The 25,947-nt window shown below is 38.6% G+C and overlaps 1 protein-coding gene across 2 annotated transcripts; it reads left to right on the top strand.

The window, feature by feature from the left end:
* Window positions 1–25,806, top strand: LOC136415599 (ras-GEF domain-containing family member 1B-like). Of its 2 annotated transcripts, XM_066400247.1 has the most exons (10): window positions 2,619–2,888; window positions 18,230–18,472; window positions 18,826–19,043; window positions 19,100–19,365; window positions 19,561–19,620; window positions 20,243–20,341; window positions 23,035–23,745; window positions 23,800–23,943; window positions 24,029–24,231; window positions 24,296–25,805. In XM_066400247.1, exons 2-10 carry the CDS (start codon window positions 18,252–18,254, stop codon window positions 24,546–24,548), a joined length of 2,175 nt encoding a protein of 724 aa, XP_066256344.1. In that variant the 5' UTR covers window positions 2,619–2,888; window positions 18,230–18,251; the 3' UTR covers window positions 24,549–25,805. The 2 variants fall into 2 exon arrangements, with proteins under 2 accessions (XP_066256342.1, XP_066256344.1); XM_066400245.1 differs by lacking the exons at window positions 2,619–2,888; window positions 18,230–18,472; window positions 18,826–19,043; window positions 19,100–19,365 and adding exons at window positions 1–1,256; window positions 1,871–1,921 and having other exon boundaries at window positions 24,296–25,806.
* The last annotated feature ends 141 nt before the right edge of the window (window positions 25,807–25,947 follow it).

Genomic DNA, 25,947 nt, shown 5'->3' with positions numbered 1-25,947 from the left:
CAGTGAACTCTTAAAAACGCGTTAGTGTGCACCTCTTTTGCATTACAACCCTCAATATATTTTGGGGTTAGAATTTCCTTCGTTCTGTAATAACTTATTGGTGGTTACAATGTGACTGTATTTTTGTTTGAACACACACCATGCAAGAACGCGATCATCCTAAAATACCCCCTAAACCAATAATAGCCACCAAACCGAAATATGTGCCTCCAGTGAAGATCCAGCAGAGGCCTGGGGCTTCACAGAACCCTACAGCACCTCTGCGCAAGCCTATCTCAGACAATTACACCACAGTTGAGTATGTAGATAAAGAGCAAATCCTCAGGAGAAAAGGTAGAGGTGACCTTGGTCCTCCCACCCCTCCCAATGTAGAGCTTACCAGGAGGTATGGATACAAAGAGGTGTATTTCTTACCACAAAATGATACTGAACCTTTATATCCCAGAAGGGAGGAAGTTTTGTTTGGAAGAAAGACGCAGGAGGATGTTTTGTCGTCTAGAGGGGAGACTCAGAAAATGTCCACCTTCGTCGCTGAAAAGTATGAGAAATTCTATAAAAAGACTTTGGAGGTTTCTCAGAAGCCTCCCAACTCTCCAAGCACCGTATGCTGCAGCATCCTTTCCACTGCAGCTACAGATTGTTGCGGTATAATGAATATGCCTAATGGCAAAATGACTAAGTTAGACTCAGTAGATTCCACTTCGTCTGATTCAGGGGGCTTCAAGGATTTTGTTCCGGCCCCATTTGAAGACTCCAACTCCTCAATGTTCCACCATCAAAGAAAAATCTCCCAGCCGGAATTTTTAACTGATCGCAAATTATCAGAAGCCAAACCATTGGGACATCAACGAAAAACCTCGCAGCCCAACTTCGAGACCAACAAGCCCAAATATGTGGCCAACGCACAAGCTTTGGCCCAATTTTTGCCGCAAACCGAGCAAAAAATCCTGCAGCACAACCAGAGAACTGAGGAGGCCCGCACCAGACAACCAAAACCTATACTCTCCCATGGGAATATACAGCAATCCACGAAGAAATTGGAGGAGCTGTTGGCTCAGAGGTTAGAGAGGGAGAAAATGGGGAAGAAAGGGCCGAGTTGTTATACTGATGGAGGCACTGAGGATGCAGAGCAGAAGATGCGGATTCAGAGACAGATGCAGCAGAAGTTGCATGCGGATTTGGAGCAAACGGTTAAACAAATTCAGGAGATTCAGAGCACTGAGTATCGATTGCCTCAGAACCGAAAATGGAATGAGGTTAGTTTTGTTTGATTTAGGCGCGGTTTTAACTCTTCATGTTTTCTTTGCCACAACAAAAATGACACCTGTAACGTTTTTAAACCAATTTATTAATCCTTTGGAGTGAAAGGCGTGTGTCATAAGCCGCCTTACCTTTATAAGGCTTAATAACCGCTTAAAGCTACAGAATTAAATTGATTTATGTTTTTCCAATAGAATATAATCTCCTTCCAATTGACATACGCAATTTGAGTCTCCAAAGGACTTTCATTGCTACTTTTACCACTCCCAAATTACTTCCTATACCAGTCCGAGATGTTTCAAAAGAGTATAAGCAAAATTGTAACAACATAATATTTGGGTCGCAAAGGAACATGTGGCAATAGTACAGTTTGTAATAGTTACGTTTCACTAATACTAATTGAGAGTTGTAATTAACTGATAATGTTACAGTTAAACTAAGCCGATGGTAGTACAGTTGATGGTTACATAAAGGTATCAGACCGCGGAAATGAAACTGGGTTTAAATTAATGGGCGGACGAACCCAAAAATTTTTAGGAAACTAATAGTTGAGTTTAGAGTTTAGAAAGCGAAAAATTCTACTAATTTCTAATTACAAATTATTTTGCAGAGCAATCGAAGCCAACCTGCGATTGGCCTAAAACATACTCCTAAGTCCCGGGTAAGTACCATCATTTTTTTTGTTGATATTTCAATTGGTCTTAACGATGATCATTATTTGTTGCTGATAACGTTGTATTGCACGCCACAAAAGGAATTTTTTTTTCCTGAATGATAGAAAACAAGGGGGTTTGTAATACCGAAAAGGAAATCGATATCCTTAAGGCAAACGACATCAAATCCCCATTGCGATCGACAAGCTCGGACGAAATTTATTTTCAGCTATCTTCAGAGGGTGAAAACTTGTTTATCTTCAATACTTTTGGCTTCTCCCCGGATAGTAATTGGAAATTTCAGACTGGCCCTGGTATACCTATTATCCGTCTCTCTTCCGCTCGAAAGAGTATGGCGAATTCCGATAAACCCCGAACAATACGTAATCGGAATTAGTCGGGGCGCATTGGGAACTGCATACTGCGTGCAGTATTGCCACGTTTAATGATTTATTTATGGTTGAAGTGAAACATTTCAAACATTTTTAGGATAACATATTTTCTTTGCTGTACATTACTTAGATCAAACTAGCTTGAGTCAAAATTTTACTGCTTTTATTCTACTATTCCTCATTAAACGTTGTTTTTTGCTACTGTTTACGAAATCAGGCATCGTTGTACTCCGCACAACAACATCCAAGTGAGTCATGCACGCGTGTGATTGGCCCGCAGGCCCTGCCGCTTTTCAAATTCAGTGGCCCAGTCAGTTGTTATTCGATAGCGTTAGAAGGAAGCCTTGTTGTGAGGAGGCGTCTCTGCTTCACTAAATCGAAAATTACGCGATATTTATTTCCATTTTTTTCCCGGAATTTTATGTATAAATTGCCTTGTTGTGTATTAGTGTTTCCTAGCAGATTTAACGATGAAAAACATTTAACTTGTATTGCCGATTTCATCTTAATTTGTGTTGACTTTTTTTGTTCCTCTTAAAGTGGAGTGCACTGTAGAATTTCGAGAAGAGGCGCTCGGCATCATGTAAGTAAAAAAATTTACTTTTATTGCTGACGTTCAGGTAAAAGAGAGACAATATTGGAATTTCAAAAATTGGCGTCCCTTTAGCATTCTTCATTTTGAGATGTCCGCCATTTTCGATGGGTAAAAGATGCGAAATCCATGGCCTACTTGACAAAAAATTAAAAGTGTTTGACAATTTCTATTGGTTGACATTGAGCATTATGGCCGCCTGTTTGATGGCTACTGAAATATCAATTACTTTGTTTACAATTTGTCAACATTTTTTCCTTGACTTTAGTTACAACTGGAGGTAATTTTCTCGTAATGATCACTGGCATATGTATTGTCATTGATGTGATAAGTAGGAACGTAAAATAACAGATTACAGTTAAAGGTATCATAGCCGTTTCACCTGACTCAGCTTAGTCCATTAGCATAGGCGATTCCCTTAATATTTTTCCTGTATTGAAATAGCCAATATTTGAAGATTTTTCGCTTCTCTTTACAGTAGTTGATTCTCAATATCGTTAGAAACGAGAAGCTCCTAACAGAATAGCCAACTAGTGAATGATAAAAATGGTAATCGATAACAGGCGTAATCAATGCTTTACGGATTGATAACAGTCGAAATTTCTTCTATACCTTTATAGGAGAGAGAGAGAGAGAGAGAGACAGAGTAATTAAGTATTTACTAAAAAATAATAACCGTCGCCATCCAGAGAGCTGCAATTTCTACTTATATTACATATTTCACAGATAGGTAAACCTTATCTGCGTCCTACCTTTGTAGTTTCGCTTGTACCCATCCAATTATTCCCCTTTGAAAATTTTAGTCTTTAATCATATAAACCCTATTCTGTATATTAAGAGCATAACTATGCATAACTATAGATATCATTACATATACTAGGACGCATACCAGTTTTTAAACACGTAGAGCACGACGAGATCATAAAAGGTTAGTCTCCTAAACTATGCGTATAACTTTATGCTATTTAGGTTTAGATAACCCAAGTACTTAACTTTCGGAAAAAGGTTTTTGATTGTCTTTCCCAAGGTTTCAATTTTCCCATACATCCTTCCGCCTATTAAATTCCAATATTTCCAGTTTGGCAACAGTCTCCCAAACGGATTACCACATGTAGAATGATTTATCTTAATCCTTGACTGGCCCAGACACATTTCCTCCAAGGCATTTGGCAGATTGTCCTCTGGCATGTGAATTTTTAGGCGTCAGGCCAAGCGTTAATTCCATTTGGTCTTTCCAGCACCATTTCTTGCTAATGTTTCACCAAATGATTGGAGTTGATAGAAATGTTTAGCTTGTACTTAAGCCGCAGGGGCTATTTTATTTCCCTTAAAAGCTTATCGTAGCTTATGAAATAGCATTTAATTCAAGAAAAAATCAGATATTCAATGTTAAACCACAAGTTATTTTAATTCAAGGACGCGGCTATATTTATCTGAGGTGTAAAAATAGGTAGTTTTTCACGTAGTGTGTTCTTGACATACCTTTATGTACCTTCGTTTGCGGAGATGTGAAAAATCTCTACTACGTGCTGAGCGGATGACGGATTGAAAAGAACCTGTCGCGTCCTATATAGATGTTTCGTATGCCTTTCACAATAAATATAGCCTTTCCTGTACATGATCCAAGAACCATTCAAATCGGTCAGGCTAATTTCGATGAACAAAAGACGGAAGTACCTAATCCGTCCACGTTCGCCCATTTTTGCTTATTTTTCCTAACTGCTCCAAGCCTTTGTTTCATGTCGTATTGCTTCCTTGTTTTTATTGAGTATAAAAAAGCAGAATTTGAGTATTTCTTTACCTAAGTAAAAAATAGAAATGTATGTTTTTCTGGACACTATACAGGGTCTTTGAACCTTGAAGGTAGGATCCGAAAGGCAAAGAATCACAAAATAAAATAAATTTACCTCTGCAGCATAACCTGTAACCAATGGACATAAAAGAGACCTTAACGGCAAGTACTTTTGAATATTTTATGTCTTTCTACCTAGTTTATGAGAGACTATTTTTGTCAGCCGCGGTTGGGTTTTACGAACGTTACCTCATATGGAAATAACATTCCCATGTTTAAGTCGTGACAAGACGCATCAATCATCGCTCCTCCTGGCACATATACATATACAAATACACAAATAAAAAAATTACAATGTCTCCTTGAATGTATTAGCATCAATCTTGGAAGAGAATACAACAAACAAGGCGCTATCTTAGTCGGCATCGAAGTATATTTTATTAACGAGCAAATTGCGACAAATTATTTGTAAACAATCGGTTGACTTTTTTTATTGTCTGGGTGACACCAAAGGATGTCTTTTCATCTCGCTTTGAAAACAATACATCAATAAGTCAGGTGTTAAGCAGAGATTTTAACCTCTGTTTTGCATATGTGTTTAAAATCGCGCCATCAGACGATTATGAGTACAGCACAACGGGTCGAAACCACCTGCCTCAGATCAAATATCGCCCTTTTCTCTCGTGTAATCCGATTTAAATCGACCGTTTATGTCTCAGCTTCAGCATTACCAACCAGTCTGTTGGCTGTTGTGGGAGGTTGAATAAGAACAGTGAACTTCAAGCCGGAGTGGCTGCTGGAATTATTAATACTCATGTCGCACTAAATAACTGAAAAGGTAGTCCGGCAAAATGATGCTTAATTGGATGGTTTTGTCCCACATTGCATGGCAGCTGTCCATTTCATTTGACCGTCGTCCAGCTTTTGCATGACAAGTCTGTATATGTTGAACTGCCCTTTAAATTAAGTTTGATTTAGGGTTGTTTTTCAATTTGACGGTTTTTTTTTATCCATGTAGTCAGAAATTTTTATGAAGTTTACTTTAGGTTTTATGGCCTACACGGTTTGATGGCCAAACCCTTTATATTGCTGCCTTATATTTTCCATAACGCGTTTTTACAGGTGAAGCGTTTTGGGCAGCTTCCCAATAATTTTTGTGGGGGGTTTCCTCGTGATCTCATTAAGCTGAAACTTGAGATTTTCAAATATATAATATGTACACGGAAAATCTAATCTAAAATCTCTCTCAACTCAACTCAACTCACGCAATTCCGACCTTGGATACCTTGCATCTACAGTAATTTAATAGTATCGTTAATTACACGTGAACTTTTTTAAGGAAAAAATCGCCAAGGTTTTTGATTAATTTCAATAATTGCATTCACTAATCACACACTCGCCGGACTTTGGACGTTTTTGCTTATAAATCTGCCGCTTATAAAGTGGAGGCAAATCACACGATCTGTCCTGGCAGATGTTTGTGTAACTCGATATCAGCAGAATTACACATTGAATCAATGCAGATTGACAGAACGTGTTGCAAGTGGTCGAAGCAGCTGCTGCTATAGGGCGAGTTAAAATGTCTGATGAAATATTAGGTCTTGTGTAATCTCAAAGTTGAAAACTGATATTAAGGCTGCGTCTGCATAGCAAGCTGTAAAGTTTCCTGCGTTCGTAGAAAATTGTTCGTGTAAGTTCTAATTAGCTTGATCAGGGTTTAATTTAGTAGGCTGCTTCTAGAGATGAGAAATGCAGCATTTTGGAGCTGAAAGATGAAAATGAAATTCATTAATTTCATTTTACAGCTTTTTTGCTTTTGCCCGTCTATCACCTCCTGCCTGACGTATATCTAAAAAAGCGGCGTTGCCGATGTTCATTAAGATATTTTTAGAAAAAATGGACATCAAAAAGGAACCACTCCTTCCTAGCTATGGGGTAAGAGGGATTGTGTGCAAAAAGAGCAATAAGTTTAGATCTTTGTAAATTGTCTGGAAAGGCAAGTCTAGGAAAATCAAATGGAGGGCGTCAACGTCGAAAAGTTAAAAGAGAAAGTGAACAGACGTGTCGAAGAACTAAAGAGGACAGGTGTAACGCCAATCTATTCGTAGAAAATATCTGATTGACAGTTCTGACGCTTTTTTCAACCAGTGGAACGACTCCTTTGCAATTAAAATGACAGTTGCGCCGCCATTATTGTGTTCCAGAGAATAAGCCATAATGAAGCACTGCAGAGCAGTGTTGCCAATAATGTAAATTTTTAATTTGCATTTAAACTTCTTTTCATGCTTTTTGCGGTAATATTTATTTGGTATCTCAACTCTACTTTCAATAAAAACCTGAAAACAGTTTGGAAAACAATACAGCTCGATTGCCAATCTTTACAAAAAAAATATGACTCACCCCTGTTGTTGGGGATGCCCGAGGGGCGCAGAGTGCATTAGGGGGGAAAGAAAGGCCTTTTAGGGTGCAGTTTGATTGAGACGGATGGGTAGGGATAAGAAATAAATATCTCTGGGGGTCATGAATAAAAGTTTGGGTTACTTTTACGAGCTGCGTGAGTGAAATTATTACAGAACTCCGCCAGGGGTAAGTGAACTTTTAATGAAACCTCAAATTGGCGTTGTAATGACCCGTTTCCCATTTCGAATATCTAGTAATGTGTTTGCTCTACCAGAATTGCCACGCTTGTATGTGATAATAATAATTGGAAATATTCACATTATAACAGTTGTTTTGTGTTATTTTTGCTGATCTCTATAGTCCCAGATTCACGCTAAATTTAATTCGGTGAATGCCTCGTACATACATACATACAGTTCGGGAATACTCGTAAAAATATTTATGTTCCCAATATGTCTTGTTCCTGCTTATTCCCGATAAAAGTCGAAACATATTTCTTTTGTGGATGTTTATTGATGCGCCAATATTTTTAGATCTAAAGAGGGAATATTCGGCATTTGTTTAGCCTACTTTTATTTGTAGCAATAAGATTTCATTCTATAAGTCAGATTTTTCCTGACCAAACAGCAGTCACTCACCTCTTGATGGTTGCATGTTAAGCCTAATAGTAAAACCGCTCGAGCAAATAATAGCCATAAAAGAAATTTGAATATAACATTAAATTTCAAGTAGTAAAAAAACTTAATTGTCGGTGGTCTACTTCTTACCCATAAAAGTGCGGCAACCTCCCATGTAAACTGAGCATATTACTTTTCCTGACCGGTATAACGTCCCTCACTTTGCATTAGTTTTTATTTATTTGGGCAAGTTTTGTGCACGTTATCTAGACAAATTTCTCTTTGTTGGGCCATGTTAAAAGTCCCAAATCAAATAGCCGACAAATCGTGTCGTGATTCGTTGCAGTAAATCAAAACTATTACCACTTGAAGCAATTTTTTACTTTTGCGGTTGGCGAGATATATCGCGTCTGACATTTTGATATGAAAGTGCCAGCTTAAAATGTAGTAATTTAAATGCACGAATGTGATTTGTCGCAACATTTCGTTACAACGATTGGGTCGACTGTGTTAGAAAATAAAAATAAGGGTCAATTTCTGTTGTAGTTAAATGCAAAAGCATACGAAAATCTACCCTATTAATAAATGGGAAATTTTATGCCAAGAAACACGGATTAATAGGATAACATCGAGATTCACATTTATTTGGCTGAGCTGAATATGTGTAATTGTACAATACTATGTGGCTATGATTATGATTAATTTTTGAAGTTTGAGTTGCGAAATTTACCAGTAATGACACTATGGGGACAATTTAGAACTCAACAGATGATATAAATTTTCTCCATCTTCAGTCTTAATCATAAACTAAAAGATTAAAACAGATTTGTTCAACTTCGGTGATTTATAAGCAAAAAGGAAATCATGTCGACTTGGCAACCAGGCGCTTTGGTGTTGTTTCACTTGTTTTTTTTTCATCTGATATCAATGTTTTTCAATGTTGCCAGACTTTAATTTAATTTCTAATTTCAACTGTAAATCTTTCAAATTAATTCTGTACCTATGTTTTTTCCCGGATTTCACCAAATAAATAGTTTTCTCCTCGGCTATATAATAACGGCTATTATGAATTATTCACAAGCACCTGAACCACTTGATGTGGTGCTACCAACGCGGTTTTCGCCAAAATAGTTCCGCCAAGTAGGTGGTACTGGTGTGGGTTAAAGCCGGGGCACGCCCACCACTTTGTTAACATAATACGGAAAATACATACGCAAATAATATTTGCATGTTTGCTTATAAATTTTGTTATAAAATCAATCAGGAAATGTGTGTATTCTGCTATTTTTTCTAAAAAAATGCCGTTTTAAGAAAAACAGTTTGTTGTATCTCCGGCTTAGGATAATTAGAAATGACAAGTAGGCGTGTTATGGCCAACATTGATGTCAATAATCGTCTCTCTCAATTAGTTTCTGCTCTAAGAGCACATACCTCGCTCGCATAATTTGTACAGTAACATTTGGACGTGAAAATCATAAAATGTTTACGGGTAATTCTGCAAGCCTATTAAAAGTTAAAACGTAAATATCATCGCAATTCGAGTGATAATTTTACGTTACCGGGAATTAATTTAGAAATAAGATTTTATTTAGAAAACCGAGTTATTGCGGTGGTATCTTTGGTTATACAGCTAATATACAAATGTCTATTTCAATCCATAATATTAATGTCACGTTTCAATTTGCCAACCAAATTTTCCACACAAGCAGCAGTATCCATCCTCTTGTCCTCTTTTACGGACATGCAGTTTAAATGGTCGTGCCATGTCGTGGGTAATTTTAATCTGTCAAATGCCCTCGGTTCGAATACATTCACGTTTCGCTAATTCGAAACGTACGGTTGGTTTTGCTCGATTTTTGTCGCTTGCAGTCTGACAATACCGATCATTAACGGAAAGAATTAGCTGGCTGAAAAGGCGGTATAATAACTATGGGTCTGTTACAGGTTGAATACCGGTGATCTGAAGAGGGGCAATTTTGAATTGACGTTTTAAACATATAGGGATCAAACACTGTGTCGATTATTAATCAGGAAATGGCAACGGCGCGCTTCGCATTTGTTCTCATGTATAGTTGCATGTTAGACTTTAATAGAATGGAGCTGCAAATCGGTTGGACAATGTTGCCAAATAAAATTAAATGCCTGTGATTAAACATTTCTGTAGAAAAGAGAACCTTTTCGGCTACAAATCGACATATCCAACCATTAATTTCGTATAAACACCTGCAATCTATTGCGTGCACGTAATCAAAATTAAAAAAATAATTGAATCATTTTCCTTCCCACAGAACGTAGTAAATTAAAAAAGAACTATTATGAAGAAACGAGACAGTCCCATCTAGGGAGTGAGTAATTTATTTCCAAGGAGATATGATCTATCACGATGAGGCCTGTATAGCTGAGCGGCTGGGAATGAAAACTCTGATTCTCTTAGATGAAAAAATGTTGAGAAAATTGCTGGAGCGATCGTGGATGGACCCTAATTGAAGACTGAAGCGTTATTAAATTCGTGATTATTTATTGCATCGAAGATGCTTCTCTATCGGCACGCCGAGGTCGTAATTAATGCTTGGGGGTCTTTATTTAGCCGAGCTATTATACCACTTTTTGCGGAAACGACTACGTTGCAACGTGAGGCCCTGAATAAGGCTTGAAAATAGCTGGTCAATTATAAGTAATCCTAACAAAACAAGCTCAGAGATTCAACGAATCCTCCGCCACAAAAAGAGTTTATATGTCGCACCGTTTTACATCAAATCAGCTGTTCAATTGAAGCTACCGTGACTTGCTCAATACATTCCAATTAAACTCCTCCACGTCCATTACTCGAGAAATGCAAGGACAATTTAATCGAGTTATCTGAGAATTTTCACCTTAATTTCTCCAGTCTGGGGCTGATTTATCCACCCCTTTTAATCTGTGAGAAGCTTTCGATACAAACAATGTAATTGGAATTTACATAGGCTCAATTAGTACGACTTTAATTGACATATCGCGAGTCAAAACGGAATGGACCGTCAACCGTGGCGAAAGCGTAACTATTGGCCCACCCAGCAAATATTTCGAGTGGGCCTCATGTTAAACGATGTGTGCCTGTTTTGACCATTAAACACGACACATAGCATTATGGGAAAGAGTGTTTGTTTTAGTTCATATGACGATCAATAGCAATAAGCAAATAAGTGAAAATGCTCGAAATAATTTTTATGGGTTCTAAAAATGAAACTAAGGATTTTTTGGAGTACCTGGCTTCAAGGTTCTACATCCCTTTATCGTTGCAAAGGCCTCTAAAAGAAGTTAACGAACCAAAGATGTTTATGGCATTGTTCCCAGAAGGAGGCGATAAAAAGCCCATACAAATGTTGGTCGTGAAATGTGAAGAAGCCACAGCTTAAAAGTTCATATCGATTTGGCAAATAATTTTCCTTCAGATTTTTAAATTCGAGTCTAGTTTCTAGTCCCCAGACAGACAGCAAACAACTTTTCGATTTTTATATAAAAAGGCATTTTTTTAGGGAAATTGAGGAGGGAGTTACAGAAAATTTCTCTAAATTTATGTTTTAAGTTAAATGCATGAATTTTATTCTCCTTAGTTTTGGTGACATCACCATCTACATGGTACTCATTTTCAGTAAATTTTTTTTTCAAGAAAACATCATATATTCGGATTACACATATCGCTGAACTGGAATGAACGAATTTGAAATTTCCGAAGGTGTAATTTTCTAATAGATGCAAGCCCAAAACGAGGAGGAATCACTGATATTTTAGTGCATCCGGCAACTCTGCCTCCTCAATTGATAATCTCTGAGTTAAAATTGACGTATATCTTTAAAAACAAAAACCAAACGCGGCGGTGCCATTTTCATCAATTGCCATCCAATTTAAACAAAACGAAGACGGAATCAAGGAGTGTCGATTCTGTTTGAAATCTCCACGCAGAATTACACTAAAGTGGTTCTACTCGCCACTAACAAATTATAAACATTGAAACATAGATTTCGCATGGCAGAATAGTAGGTTATTATGCAAATCGCGCAGAGACAGCAGGGACACGATAATGGCCACGGCCGCTTGAAACCGTTTATCTGCAGATTTAATTAATTGGTTTGCTCCATCAATTACGCACCAGCGCAAATTGGCAGCTGCAGCCATTGTTTTAGTATCAGCCCAAACCGGTGCGAGTTTGCCATGGACCGAAATTAATGGCTTCCCTGTCGAACCCGTGAAACGCGGTTAATTAGCTACCTTTATTGCACTTTTAATGGCGATATCAGTTTCGCATTTTCAGATAACCATAATTTTTTATTATTGCATAATTTAGGGTCTCTCCGATAATCTTTTGGTAGGAATTGTAGTAAATTCCTGAATCTACACAGGGATTTTAACACAGCAATTATTATAAACAACCTGCTGCAGAGGTTTTTAAGCCATTACAGTCCTCCAATTTTGCCTCGAAAATACACGACACCATTAGTTTTGCGTCATGTTAAATGAGCGCTCATTTGGCCTCTCATTGAAATGACAATATTCGCGCCGGAACATCTCGTTAAACGTTGTTCAACACGCATCACCTTCTGCCGCTAGGGCGGTAAAGGCCCTTTACAGGTGATTATATTAAAATTTACTATGCAAAGATCGAAAAGGGGGAGAGATCCTGGAGTTTTCTTTGGTGTTACGGGCCTGCTAAAGGGAGATAAGAATGTTATTAGGAATAATTTTTCTTTCGTAGCGAAGTAAGGTTAAGTATTGTATGGATTATTAAAAAAGAGGATAATGAAATGGATTTCTTGAGGTTTCACTACGTGACAACACTGCTTGTAGCGTGACAACTTTGCACTTGAGGGCTACAAATGACTGTTGCTGCGTTGCCACGTACCTATTAATTTTGCATGAAACTAAGACTATTTGAGACTACATTACCATAAAAAACGAACGAAACGTCAGATTCCCATAAAGTGCGAATTATTTTCAATTATATCAGTAGAAAATGCTTTATAAAACTGTTTTGAGGCATTACATTTCTCGTACAAACGCCAAGGATTACGAAATTTGTTATTAATCACAACCCAAGTTCAAATAGATAAACGTGTTTGCGGTGGTGAAAAGGTGTTGGCGCCACGAAAATAATAAAACTAATAAGAGCGTCCGTTAAATTAAATCCACTCGAGATTCCGTATTGGAGGAGGCGATATAAGAAATTTAAATGGGCCAAACAGCCTTGAGACATATGGAGGAGTGTTTATATTATTTACGGAACGGTCCACTGACCTTTTTAATTTTCCGAAAGCATTGCTGACGTCACTTTTTTTGCCTATTGCTGGGTCACGGAGGTCAAAAAAAGTAATAAGTAGTACGGAATTTTCCTAGACAATAATTTCTATTTCGGTCAAACTGTCTCTCAGTTCTCAACATTCTCTTCTTGCCTATTAACATTCTAATGAACGTGCCATTTCAAAGGAATGTCTTAAGTAAGTAAACTAACAACGTGTTTATCATTAATTGCGCGTAGAAAAGAAGGTGTTCCAGCATAAATGAATCGCTAATTATATAGCTGCAGTTTCGAATATCAAACTGGCATAGTTAATTGATAGTTACCACATTCGCGTAATGCGATACAAGAAGCTGGAAATAATTCCGATTAGAAGTTTCGTTTGTACGATTATTTACTATACAAATATTGAAGTGGCATTCGATTAAGCCCGTATTGTGGTATGAAGCACCCTAATTTTTTAGTGCCAGCTGGCGCAATATAATAAAGATGATGATTCAGGGGGGGCACGTACCGAAACATGCAGAAGAGAACCCCCTTAATAGAAGCCACAATATGGATGAAATAGATAAAAACAAAGAGGCAAATAAAAGTCCAGGTAGGCACGTTTATAACCACGGACTGAAGGTCTTAAGCAAGGCTTAGCGAGCACAAAAGAAGTGGAAACTGGTTTCTCAAGACAATATTTGTCTGTATGGTTTAGGTTCACGGTGTTTAAATGGATTTTTTTTCCTTTAGAAATATCGCTTTGAGACATTTGAGGAAACACTTTCGTAGGTAACTTTATACATCGCTGTCGCTGCAGTTTTAAAATCAACTTTAAAACGCATGAAAACAGAGAACTGACCTAACCTAATTTGCCGCTATGGACCTTGACCCTTACTCGATGGTACATTAATCAAAACGTGCAAACTCCTGTTTTAATTGCCGGTCATCGACCATTTCCTTCATTTCGTTTTCGATTTTTGCAAGGGTCACGCGCTGACCGAGCAGCGAGTGTTTTGACCGGCGCATTGACCTTTATCAACGCGAAAAACTGCATACAGTTAAAGAATCTAGTCTCAATTTTCTCGGAAAATTAGTTTAAGGACGTTGCAATCGGCAAGTGGCCTTTTATGGACAGATCGGTGCACCTGCGCGAGTCGCTGTCGCGACAAATAAAAATCACTGTAATGAGTTATTCTTAGTCTATTTAGTGTCTACGCACGTGTTCCCGATTTTTACGACTTTCTTTTTCTCAATCTGGGCTGTGTCCTTCGTTCGGGACCATTTAAAAAACCGTTTAAAAGGCGGCCGCAACGTTGATTGCTTTTTCACAGACGACTTGGAGTGCGTAGTTTATTACACGCTCTGGTTTGGTTTAAAATAAATTGGTGAACGATCTTGCTTTGACCACAACGAAGCTAAATAGATTGAAATTCTTGTTTATACGTCTAATTTAAGTTTAGAAAACAGCCTGTAGGTACACGCATGTACTATTGTATACTATGCCTCTTCTCAGCTTCCAATTCTGAGAAATCTGGTTTGTTGCTTAAGGGTGGTTTCGCTTTGAGAATAATAGGTTAAGTATAGATTTCAGTGGTGGTGCACATTTCCCTGGGAATGTCGGCTTGGCCTGAGGATGATTTATTAAGTATTCATGACAGTTTGGAGAGAATTATGTCCCTAGATGGAAGTGAATTAATTTGGATTGTGACGCACATTCACGTTGATATTACGTGAGTTAAAAAATTAAATCCGATATTTACTGGTTCAGGGCTAGTCTGTAAGTTGGAAGACGTGTCCTGCCAGCTTCGAAATAGGTGAAAATTAGTTCGAATATCGTTTCCCTGGGAAAAAATGCTTGAACTTCAGGAAGTACGGTTACATGATGAACCCACGTAAAACGTGTTTTCTAACCATTCCTGAATCTTGGACACCCTGTATCTATCTCGTTTTACAAACCACAACTGCGTAATTATTCTATTAGATGATAATAAATGCTGTGTTACACGTAATAAAAATGTACCTGGAATAGCTACAAATCAATCAGCATCAATGCAGTAATGGATTTATGATCTTATTTCAAATAGGGTGTTATTTAAGTAACGCCAGTGACAAAATTTTAGAAGAATTGGTCATAAATCATACAGGATGTTACGCATCCAAAAAGATTGCCCAAAAGCCTATTGTTTGTTGTCAAAACCACATATACATCAAGTAATTGTTTTATGCATGAAAGTCTGATGTCTGCAGGTAACAGCAGCTTATTGTGGCAGTCGTAATGACTGGTATTCTGGTGGCATTGCCGCTTAAAGCTAGGATCACGATTGTAACTACTACAAAAATTGTCACCGTGAAAACGAGCCTTAAACTGGAGGTATACAGCACATAACGCATAACATAAATGCATAGCAGAGAAAATTTGCTTTATGGTTCACCGTTATCTGCGAAGGTTTATACCGCGCATAACATATACATAATAAGTAACATAGAAAGTTCATATCTTTTTAACTTTCGTTGCAATCCTTATGCGTATACGTAAGCCCAGCACTAAACGCTCTTTTATTATAGTTAATTTTACGAATTGCAATTTTGGAATGTTCTCCCTTTTCATCTCGACCCCACGTTGTTCACGTCAAGGACAAGTTGACAAATTGAAATAATGCAATTTAATTGGTCTAGATAACGATAATTAACCATATTTAGGCCAGAATGATTAATTAACTGTGACGATAGGTCATTATGACGATGTTATTTTATTTGAAAAGTGGTAATAAATGTTGCAAGAAATGAGCAAGGAAAGGAAATTGTAGGATGTTCTTGGCATTTCACAAAATTTTGGAAAAATGTTGAGAGTTGTTGAGGAACTAGTGGAAAATATTGAAGTTTCTCAATTTTAGTTGGTTTTTGACTTTTCAGTCAATTTTGTTGAATCACAAGAAATTATCCAAAAAATTTTTAGATTCGAGGGATTCGTGAAAAACCTAACAAAAATTCCCAGGAACGTTCTAAGTTTTATTGAATCAAATAGGAACTGTACAAACAACGTTGAGAATTTTGGCGATTTTGCAGCAAACTCTTCAGTTTTCATAAAACCCGATACATAGCAGTCGGCCTTCAAGGTTGACCTTCAAAATACTAAAAAACATCCTTAATCAAGTACTCTTATAGTATTATAATATTCTAATAAAAATGAAATACGTTTGCTTAATTATTCATCGCAGAAACTGCTGATTTTCCTACTAAAAAACGTATAGCTCATCACCACTTAATTCGTGTTAAATCAACACAGTTTCTTGACATTAACGCTCATAATGACCTCATTGAAGTCCTATTATCAACAAATCTGAATAAATGATTCATAAATCGTCCAGTTGTGAAACTGAATTTAAATAATTAAATTATAGTTTATTGCTTTCCTTGTGATGCGGCCCCAGTGGGTGGGCAGTGGCGGGGGTCAATTGTCGCCTTCAGGGTGAAGGCTGCCCATATCAGCTACACACGTGTTAGATAGATGAATGCTAAGGAAGGTATATCGGTTTCACATGATGGGATTGATGGCCTGAAATTTTATATCCCTTGATAAAAGTTTCATAGTTGAGTGGTTATGTGATAAGTCGAAGGGGTTTCTGGTTACTTCTTCTTCTTCTTATTGAGTTATACATTAACTCGAAGAATGTAACTGCTTGAAGGAAAAACCGTAAGCGGAGAAAGTGCAGGAAGTACCTTTTTTGTTCCTCGTTTGTCTGCGTCTTAAGCACCGTAAAGCGATATTATATAACGTCGTTTTCCAAATTCCTTCACATTTTCATCGTTACGCTGATGGATTTGGTGGCGCCGAAAGTCTGGCAAACATGTTTTTGCTATGGATTTATGCGGTTCTGAATATTGCGATCATTTGCAGGAATTGAGGCCTCAAACGTCTAAGGTTTCTGGGGCGTTTGAGAGGGTTCTTTAGGTTGGAAAAGGTTTCTTATACTAGCAAAAAACTTTTGGTTTTGATAAAGGTCCTTAACATCATTTTATATACGTTCAGGAATTCTATTATTGGTTTTATTACACTGATTCTGAGGAAGCCTTGGATCGAATGAAAACACCACTGAGCAATATTTCCTCTTAACATCATTTAATGCCGAGGTCGTTAAAGCCATTATTCATTAACCGATCTTTATGTGTATAAAGAACGATATTTTTCGCTCTTCGGAGGCATTGTGTTCTAGTTTCTACCTACGTCGTTTGGCTGTACTCAATTTGCCCAATTTGCTTGCGCACACACTTACAATGTTTCGTTAAAAATATCTGGTGAACAATGGAGCTCTCGCTTCGACTTTTCAAACAAGAAAAGGTCTATTGTTTAAAATCTGTCACCGGTAAATTTTTGCGCCGATTTGTTTTACTCGCCGTCCAAACAGTGAAACATGGCCGCGCTCGAGCGAACTCTGCTCGTTCTGCGAAGGTCGCTGAACCGAACCAATAACTTTCGTTTTGTGTTTCAGCAGGATTTATCACCTGGCCACTTTAGGGGAGGTACGCAATTCCCGTCAAAAATTCATCCCAAACGTCTCTCTATCACTCTAAAGTAGAATCAGTCTCGGTTAATTTTCCCGAGACACGACACGCCTTAAATCCATTATTTTTTTATATCCGCGTATAAAATGATCAGGAAATTGACGAGCTTCATTTCCGAAAGGGATTTTTGCCTGTTAAGTTAAGCACGATGCAATCTATCCAATCCGTCTGTCACGTCGCTCCTATGATGGTCTATTTTGATCCGAAACATGTGCGTCGAATAAGTGGCCGGAAATTCGGGATGTCGCTCACCAACCAAACGGAAATTGCGTTTAGAAAATGTAACATATTGGCAATCATGCAACTATATGTAGGAGAAATAAAAACCTTCACTAATATGAACAAAATTCTTATATGATCTATCTTAGAGTCAATGGCGGACTTAGGAGCAGACACAACACCGAACTGCCCAATTATACAATGTCCGCCATTGCTGCAACCATAGCTTTAATTTGCTACATTGCACCAACTCTCCGTTTTATCTCTCAAAAACAAAACATAAAACCAACTTCATTTGCGTTTGTGAACCGGTGCACTGTGGCGGCACACTGAAAGCGCATCCACAGGACAGAACCTGCTTAAATATGCATACCGACAGGCCATTGCGTGCATATTTTAACCGCCAATCCTAAATATTGCCCTCTTCTCTTACATCATTCTCCTCTGAAACCAATTCGAAGTGTTAACGTCCTCCTTGCAGTGCGGATCTAGTCCCTAGTTAGATGGACGACCCCGAAATCCAAGAAACGGTGGAAGCCATCTTGGGCAAGGGGGCCAAAGTGATCGATTGCGAGAAGAAGTCCTCGATCAGGGAGGAAGAGGTTCTGTTTATCAACGGCATTCCTGTCGCTTTGGAGGGCAGGGATGGTATGGCGATCAAGCAAGCTTTGATCACAGGACAGGTGCCACCTTGCGATTTGTTGAATAAATTGCTCATTGATAGGTGAGTTGGTTTGAACTTAGACGTCAGACACAAGATGGGGAAGGGGGGCTTGTTGTCCTTAAAAGTATAACGAAAAATAGTGAATGTGATGCTTGGTGGACAAAATTAAAGTGCAAATATGTGTTCAAAATGGCCGCCAGTATGTTTTCATGACGCGTGCTTGTGGTTCTCCCCGCGATATTGGAAAATTTACCTGCCGATGAAGACGGTACGAAACGAAACGAAACGTTGATAAACCGATGAAAACGAGCAAAGTAAATTGCTCTTCGCATTTTGAACCATCAGACGTGACGTTCATTTTTAGACTCCCAATAGGTAATCTTTAATTTACCTGTAATAGATTTTTTTTTCAGCGGTATCCTAAAAGCTCCAGTTAAATTAGACACCTCCCTCTCAGTAAAAAGTACCACCGTAATAAAAGAAGAAGTAATAGTCTCCAAAGATGGCAAAATCGTAGACGAACGTAGCAGAGAGACCAAAGACCACTCATTCTACTCTTCCGCTATGACCGAAGTGTTCGAACCAATCAAAATCATTCCCACTGCCGAGTTGACCAATGGCAGGTATCGTGGTACGTACTCCTCAATCCCTCAACCCCTCAATCCCTCTTGGACGATAATTGCTTAGGTAGCCCCAATAACGGGTCCAAGTGGCCGAAGTACGGCAGCAGCTCCAGTGCTTCCAGCTATGAGTCTGAGCAAGAGCAGCCAATGAGCTTCGGGAAGCCGAGGCAGTGTCTAAGCAAAGACTCAGGACATATGAGCTCGGAAGTCACGGACAAGGTCGATTTTACTCAAAGCAGTATAGACTCGTTGAGTTCTTACGATGAAACTGACTATGTTGGCGAGCAGCTTAGTCAGTGCGCTAGTTTCGCGGGTACTAATGGATATTTGGTGAGTGGGAAATGAAGGAATAGCCGAGTTGGTTTTTGGGTGTGCGCAACGTTATCAGCAATAAATAATAGCGGCGAGAAAGCAATTTCTTGGGTCGCTCGAGAAAATAAAATGGCCTTTGAGAGGCAGAATTTTCACCCTTGCAATATTATGCTTATGTGGTTTTATGCATATTGAATTTCGATTTTATTCCAGCCCACAATATTTGGAACTGTAGCCTCAGATCTGACACCAAAAGACTGTTCGAATAGACGGGTAAGTCTCTTATTGTGCCTTATAAGGAGTTCTAAGTATAGTTTTAGCTATGAAATTTTACAAGAATAGAAATAGTAATTATCAGAAATATTTGATGAAATATACTCCAATTTCTATTATCGGATGGTCAGAAAAAAAATCATGAATTTTTAGCCAATTACATTGGGCAGAGTCAGGCTTACATGTTGGAAATTTTGCAAAAAAAACTCCCGAAAATACTCGTTTATTTTTTTAATCAAAAACCATAATTGCCTGACTGACTGGTATAATTCCTGTCACCCGTATAGTTATCGAGATATTTATCACTCGTAAATTTAGGCCAAGTTTGCTTTTCGAGCACTCTTCGTACACAATAAACGTTCGCTTTCACTAACGTTTCAAATCTCCCTCACTAGAACACTATAATTCCAAACCGTGGCCGAAATTAAATGTGCTCCGTAGATTGATCGCTTGTTAAAACTATTGCTGCGACCCAAATTCCTGCACATTTTTGATAGTCGGTTACATTTTTCTTTCGTGGCGCAATTCGCCGTGCTGGTGTCGCATTAACCGGCAACGTCGCCGTTTGCTTTTTCTTTTTTTTGACTTGTCAAAATTTACTGAAAACATGTGTCATTCCCAGAGTTTGCCGCAGACGCCTACGATCAAAAGTTTCTCGACGATTTTTTCCGGAGACCCCAATCAGGACGGTTCGGCGGAACTGGGGATACAACAAGATAATGTGAGTTGCATGATTAGAATAATAATAATTATTATTTTTATTGGCGCTATTTAATCACACACGAATCCGATAAAAAGCGAAACAAATAATTGATTTTTCGCCACCATTGATAACCCAGAGCGATAGGAACGGATCTATGAATGGCTTTGCTATAAATACGGTTATCTGTATTCTTAGTTGAACTGAATTGTGCGAGGAGGCGCGTTTTTATTGAGGAATATAAACAATTGCCTCTAATTATAGCAATTAGTCAATGAGTCTGAACGATACGAGGAAGTGCAGGCACTAAGGCGGAATCGCGATGATTGGAATGTTTTTATCGCGATTATAGTACGTTTACACCGTCAGATAAGCCAAGAAAAAATAGTAAAAATAGGTGCAGATTTCCTAGTATCGATGCATAGTACCATCTGGCTGATAAGGTGTGGAGGAACCCTATTTATTTACACACCATGGAAGTTTATTTTGTAGCCCAACTGCGAGAGCAGGTTTGTTTGTTGATGGTGTTTGGTAAAGCACTTGTCACCCGGATTATTTTCGATTCACAGCACCAGACCTTTGGTTATCGTTCGAGGAACCTGTCGATGTGTGTAGTGAAACTAGCGGCGAACGTGGGATCTTCGAAAAGAACATTACACCGTTACTACACTCACTTTCACGTGAAATGCACCACCCAGTAATAATAATTAAGTCTTGTAATTTTGGCAAAATAATGCTTCATAATAGAGTATCAAATGATCAGACTTTCAGTTAAAAGATAAAACATTTGATAATGAAAAAATTAATAATGAGTGACATCGCCTCGTACGGCAATGCAAGCACGTACTCTTCGCGGTATGCTTTGCAACAAATGATCAATATCTTCCTGGGGTATTTCATTCCATGCTACCTCAAGATGATGTCGTAGGTCATCCACATTGTTTGGAGGCCTCGGTAAATTTCGAAGACGGCGACTCATCATATCCCAAAGATGTTCGATGGGCGATAGGTCCGGTGACCGTGCAGGCCAAGGCAGTATTTCCAATTGTGCTTCTTCCAGATATCTTCGAGTAATGTTCGCACTATGTGGTCTTGCATTATCCTATTGGAAAATGCCATTTGGTAAAGTTTGCATGAAAGGTACTAATACTGGCCTCAGAACATTGTCAATGTAGCGACGTGCGTTTAGGGTGCCTGGAACGAACACAAGAGAAGATCTTCGGCCAACACATATCGCACCCCAGACCATAACACTAGGTGTTAAAGCTGTGTGGCGCCTTTCAGAAAATTGCAAATTTCTTCTTTCACCTCGGTATCGTCTGACTCTTCTACGACCATCATTGATCCATAAACAAAATCGCGACTCGTCACTGAAGACGATATTGTTCCACTCATGATTCCAATCAATTCGTTCTTGACACCAGGCCAATCTGGAAGCTTGGTGTTGGGCGGTTAGTGGCAGTCGTAGATTTGGGCGGTATGAATGCAGGCCAAAAGACGAAATTCTTCTGTAAACTGTTGCCATCGACACCCGACGATTTAGAGCTCCCATCCAATCTACTGCAACAAACATTGTTGTTTGAAATCGATCACCAATGGCCATCCGTCTAAGAAGTCGATCTTCACGTGCGTTGCTGCTACGGGGAGGACGTCTAGCTGGACGATGTCGCTGAACCCTCTCTTCAGACCACGAAGACCATATTCTCGCAATCGTGGTGTGGTTCCGATTCATTCTTCGGGCAATCTTACGAAAGGAAAGTCCACCCTCCTTCATGCCGATAATTCGCCCTCTATCAAAATCCGAAACGTGGAAAAAATTTCGACGCTGTCTCACTGGGGGCATTTAGAGATGTTTTGTTCACAATTCAACAACAAAATAAACTGATATTTCGATGTAAATATTATTTTATTTATTTACAATTGAATAAAAAATCTAATAGGTCGATGACAAAAAAACCACCAGCATTCTTTCTTTTTTACTGAAAGTCTGATCATTTGATACTCTATTATGAAGCATTATTTTGCCAAAATTACAAGACTTAATTATTATTATTACTGGGTGGTGCATTTCATGTGAAAGTGAGTGTAGATCAATTGTGGTACAAAACACATAGTAATATATGTATATAATAAGAGAGAAAAGGGGTAGGAGATGAAGATAGACGTAATAAAATCTCATGATTCTAGCGACAAGTACTATTAGGAAATGAGATTCAGGAGTGCCGGCAATGATGCGTAACATAATATAAGAAGGTGCACGGCGTGGTGCTTACTTATAATCGCCGAAATGCCACGAGCTCAATGTGCAATGTTGCCGTTGTTAGTGTTTAGTTCGAAGTTTCGCTTGTGTTTACTTTTTCTCTAGCCACTAAACCTTATTTTTTGGAAATTCGAAAGTATCACTTCCACGCCAATGCTTGTAGTTGGTCGTTAGTCGTTAGTCGTTGGTTTGTTAAAGGCGTACAGACCAAGGTGCTCTACATGGCAATATTTTCCAAAAATTATTTTTTATATTCTATAATATCTTCTGGATCGTCCAGGTCCTCGAAATTAATATGCCACTCAATGGCCAGTTGTGGAGCATGTTGCTATCAAACGAAAAATTACAGAAAAATCATTAATTTTAGTAAAGTAGGTTCATAAATGTCAATATTGCGTTATCACTACGATTTAGTTAATATAAAGTTCACTGTTGTAAACACGAACTCTTGCAGGCGTTAGTCTACAGAGATGGCAATCTCCTCAGTGGCTCACTCGAAGCCCTGATCCAACATATGGTACCAACCGAATCATATTACCCAGACCGCGCCTACTTGTTTGCTTTTCTCCTTTCTGCCCGCCTCTTCATCAAACCCCACGACCTCCTAGCCAAAGTGCGGGCCTTAGGCGAACAGCAACAAGGTTTGGGTGATGGCACGCACTCTGGAGGGACTCAGCAAATGCGCTTCGCCGAGAAAATGGTTCAGTTGTTGGCCGAATGGACTGAACAATTTCCGTACGATTTCCGGGACGAAAGGATGATGGACCATGTGAGAAAAGTCACGCAGCAATGCTGCACCATCAACCCCAGTTTAAGGGCGAATGTGTCGCTGCTCCTACACAATTTGCACCCCAGATTGACCTCTCTGGAAGACTACGAGAAGTCGTTGGAGAACCAGACGAATTGCGCTTCCTCGGATGAGAACATTTCTTGCCCCGATATCTCGGAAGTTTGTCCTAACCCCGAAAAGCTTGCCCAGCAACTGACACACGTGGAATTGGAGAGGTTGTCGTTTATAGGGCCTGAGGAGTTTGTGCAAGCATTTGCCAAGGAGAATCCCGCATTGGAAACGTCGTTTAAGGATTTGAAGAAAACAAGGAATTTGGAACAGTACGTGCAGTGGTTCAATAGGTTGAGCTACTTTGTGGCCACGCAAGTTTGCAAGGTAAGTGTTGGGGATTTTTGATTGTTTCAATTTTAGAGTTTGTTATTTTAATAGTATCAAAAGAAGAAGCAGAGAGTAAAAACTGTGGAGTATTGGATCGAGGCCGGAAGGGAATGTTTCAATATAGGGAACTTTAACAGTCTCATGGCTATAATAGCCGGGCTCAATATGTCGCCGATTTCAAGACTGAAAAAGACGGTAAGTTTCCATATCACGTAATACATAAAACAACTTCTACGCAGACTAGTTACGTCTTTGCTTACATCTGGCCCCTTCTTTTCAGTGGAATAAAATCCAGTCTGGCAAATTTGCCATTTTGGAGCATCAAATGGATCCGAGCAGCAACTTCAGCAGTTACCGCAGCACCCTCAAGGCGGCCATGTGGCGCAGCGCTGGTGCCACCGACCAACGCCAAAGGATCGTTATTCCTTTTTTCAGCCTACTGGTCAAAGACTTGTATTTCCTGAATCAGGGATGTTCCAACAAGTACGTTACCACCCCTTAAAGCGCGTCTCGCGAAATTCTTTAAAACAATTTCGTTCGTTTCCAGACTACCCAACGGTCATATAAACTTCGAGAAGTTCTGGCAGTTGGCCAAACAGGTGACAGAGTTTATGGCGTGGAAACAGGTGACGTGTCCCTTCGAGAAGGATCATAAAGTGATATCGGTGCTGCAGCACAGTCCGGTGCTCAACGAGAACGCCCTGGCTTTGGCCAGTTTCGAATGCGAACCGCCTGATAATAGTCAGGAAAAGGAGAGATGCAAGACGCTTAAGGCGGAAGGAGGACAGAGTAATTCTTAATTATCATTTTTCCCGACCCGACCATTTTAGTCCTGATTTATTAAGAAGGACCAAGTCCTGTTGGAAACGGACTCGAATTAATTGATTTTGCCATCGTGATAAGTTGTTTATGGGAAATGTAAGAGATACTGCCCTATTTAAGGTAATTTAGACTATATAATTTTGGTCGCGTTCACTCGACAAAACACTCCATAGCATCTATGGCTCAGAGCAGTTTTTCCTTCATTTTTATTGGTAATTTATTTTTCTACAACGTACAAAAAATGTTATTGTAAATAGGTCGTTTATTTTATTTTTTTAAAAGTGCGTTTTTGTCATGTTTCCGTAGATATCATGCCGTTATTGTTTATTCCTTAGTCTCTTGTTTATATATTTCTATTGAATAAAATTTTCGCGTCAGCGGCGATTGTGATTTGTCTAGTAGTGGATGGAAAAATTCCAAGTAAGTTGCTTTAATGTTATTATTAGAATAACGTTCCTTCAATTCGGACGCCATCGTGTCCCCTTTATCGTACAATATAATTTCTAAAAATCAAATTATTTACTTACGTGAAAGTGGTCCTTATTTTTGCCTATGTGACGTTTATATGTGATGCAAGATTATTTTTAGGCAAAGCATTAATTAATGTATAGAATAGACGTGAGAAAAAAAGAAGACTTATAAAAATGTAAAGGCTCCCTCAAGAGGGTTACACTACATTCGTTTCATAATGTATTGAATTATGAAGAAACATGGAGAACGTAATCCTCCCACTGACTTCGACCTAAGGGGAATTTATTAGCGGAAGTACTCGCTCTCTTCTTTTTGATATTCTTATTGCAGCCATTTTTGTATTAAGTGTCTTATACCTCAATTTTTTACGAATATTTATATACTATACTCTACACGTACTTAACTTCGACCAAGGTATCTTGACTCATAGTATTTATGTGCAACATCTTCAAGTAGCAGTAGCATCACCTTTAAAAGCTTTAATTTGCCTCCTTGTTTGAACAAAATAGGAGAGATGATTATTGGGACTAAACCTAATACATACGCCACACGATATTATTAGAAGCTTTTGCCGATGTTGACCCACTCCTCACAAAGCGCATTTCACATTTAAAATATGTACTTCAGAAAAGACTTACAAATTATCAGTATTCTAGTCATTAGATAAGGATTTGTCGCGTATCGCTTTACTATTAAATTTAGTCGTTAAGCTATCGAAATGTATAAAATATTTGTATTGTATCAATAAAAAGATGTTTTGTGTATAAAAAAGTCGCTTTAGTTACCTTCAGTTTCGGCGGAAAATCGTCTACAAAATAAGAGAGGAATAAGGAGAGAAGCGGACAAAGCCGTCTTTATCATTTGGTGAAATGTATTTCATGCGATATGTAGAAATATAAATAAATT

Source organism: Euwallacea similis, chromosome 20 (genome assembly GCF_039881205.1).
Source record: "Euwallacea similis isolate ESF13 chromosome 20, ESF131.1, whole genome shotgun sequence".
In the NCBI taxonomy this organism is placed as follows: Eukaryota; Metazoa; Arthropoda; class Insecta; order Coleoptera; family Curculionidae; genus Euwallacea; species Euwallacea similis.
Note: the sequence above shows the minus strand (reverse complement) of the source record. Positions and strands in the feature narration are given on the sequence as shown.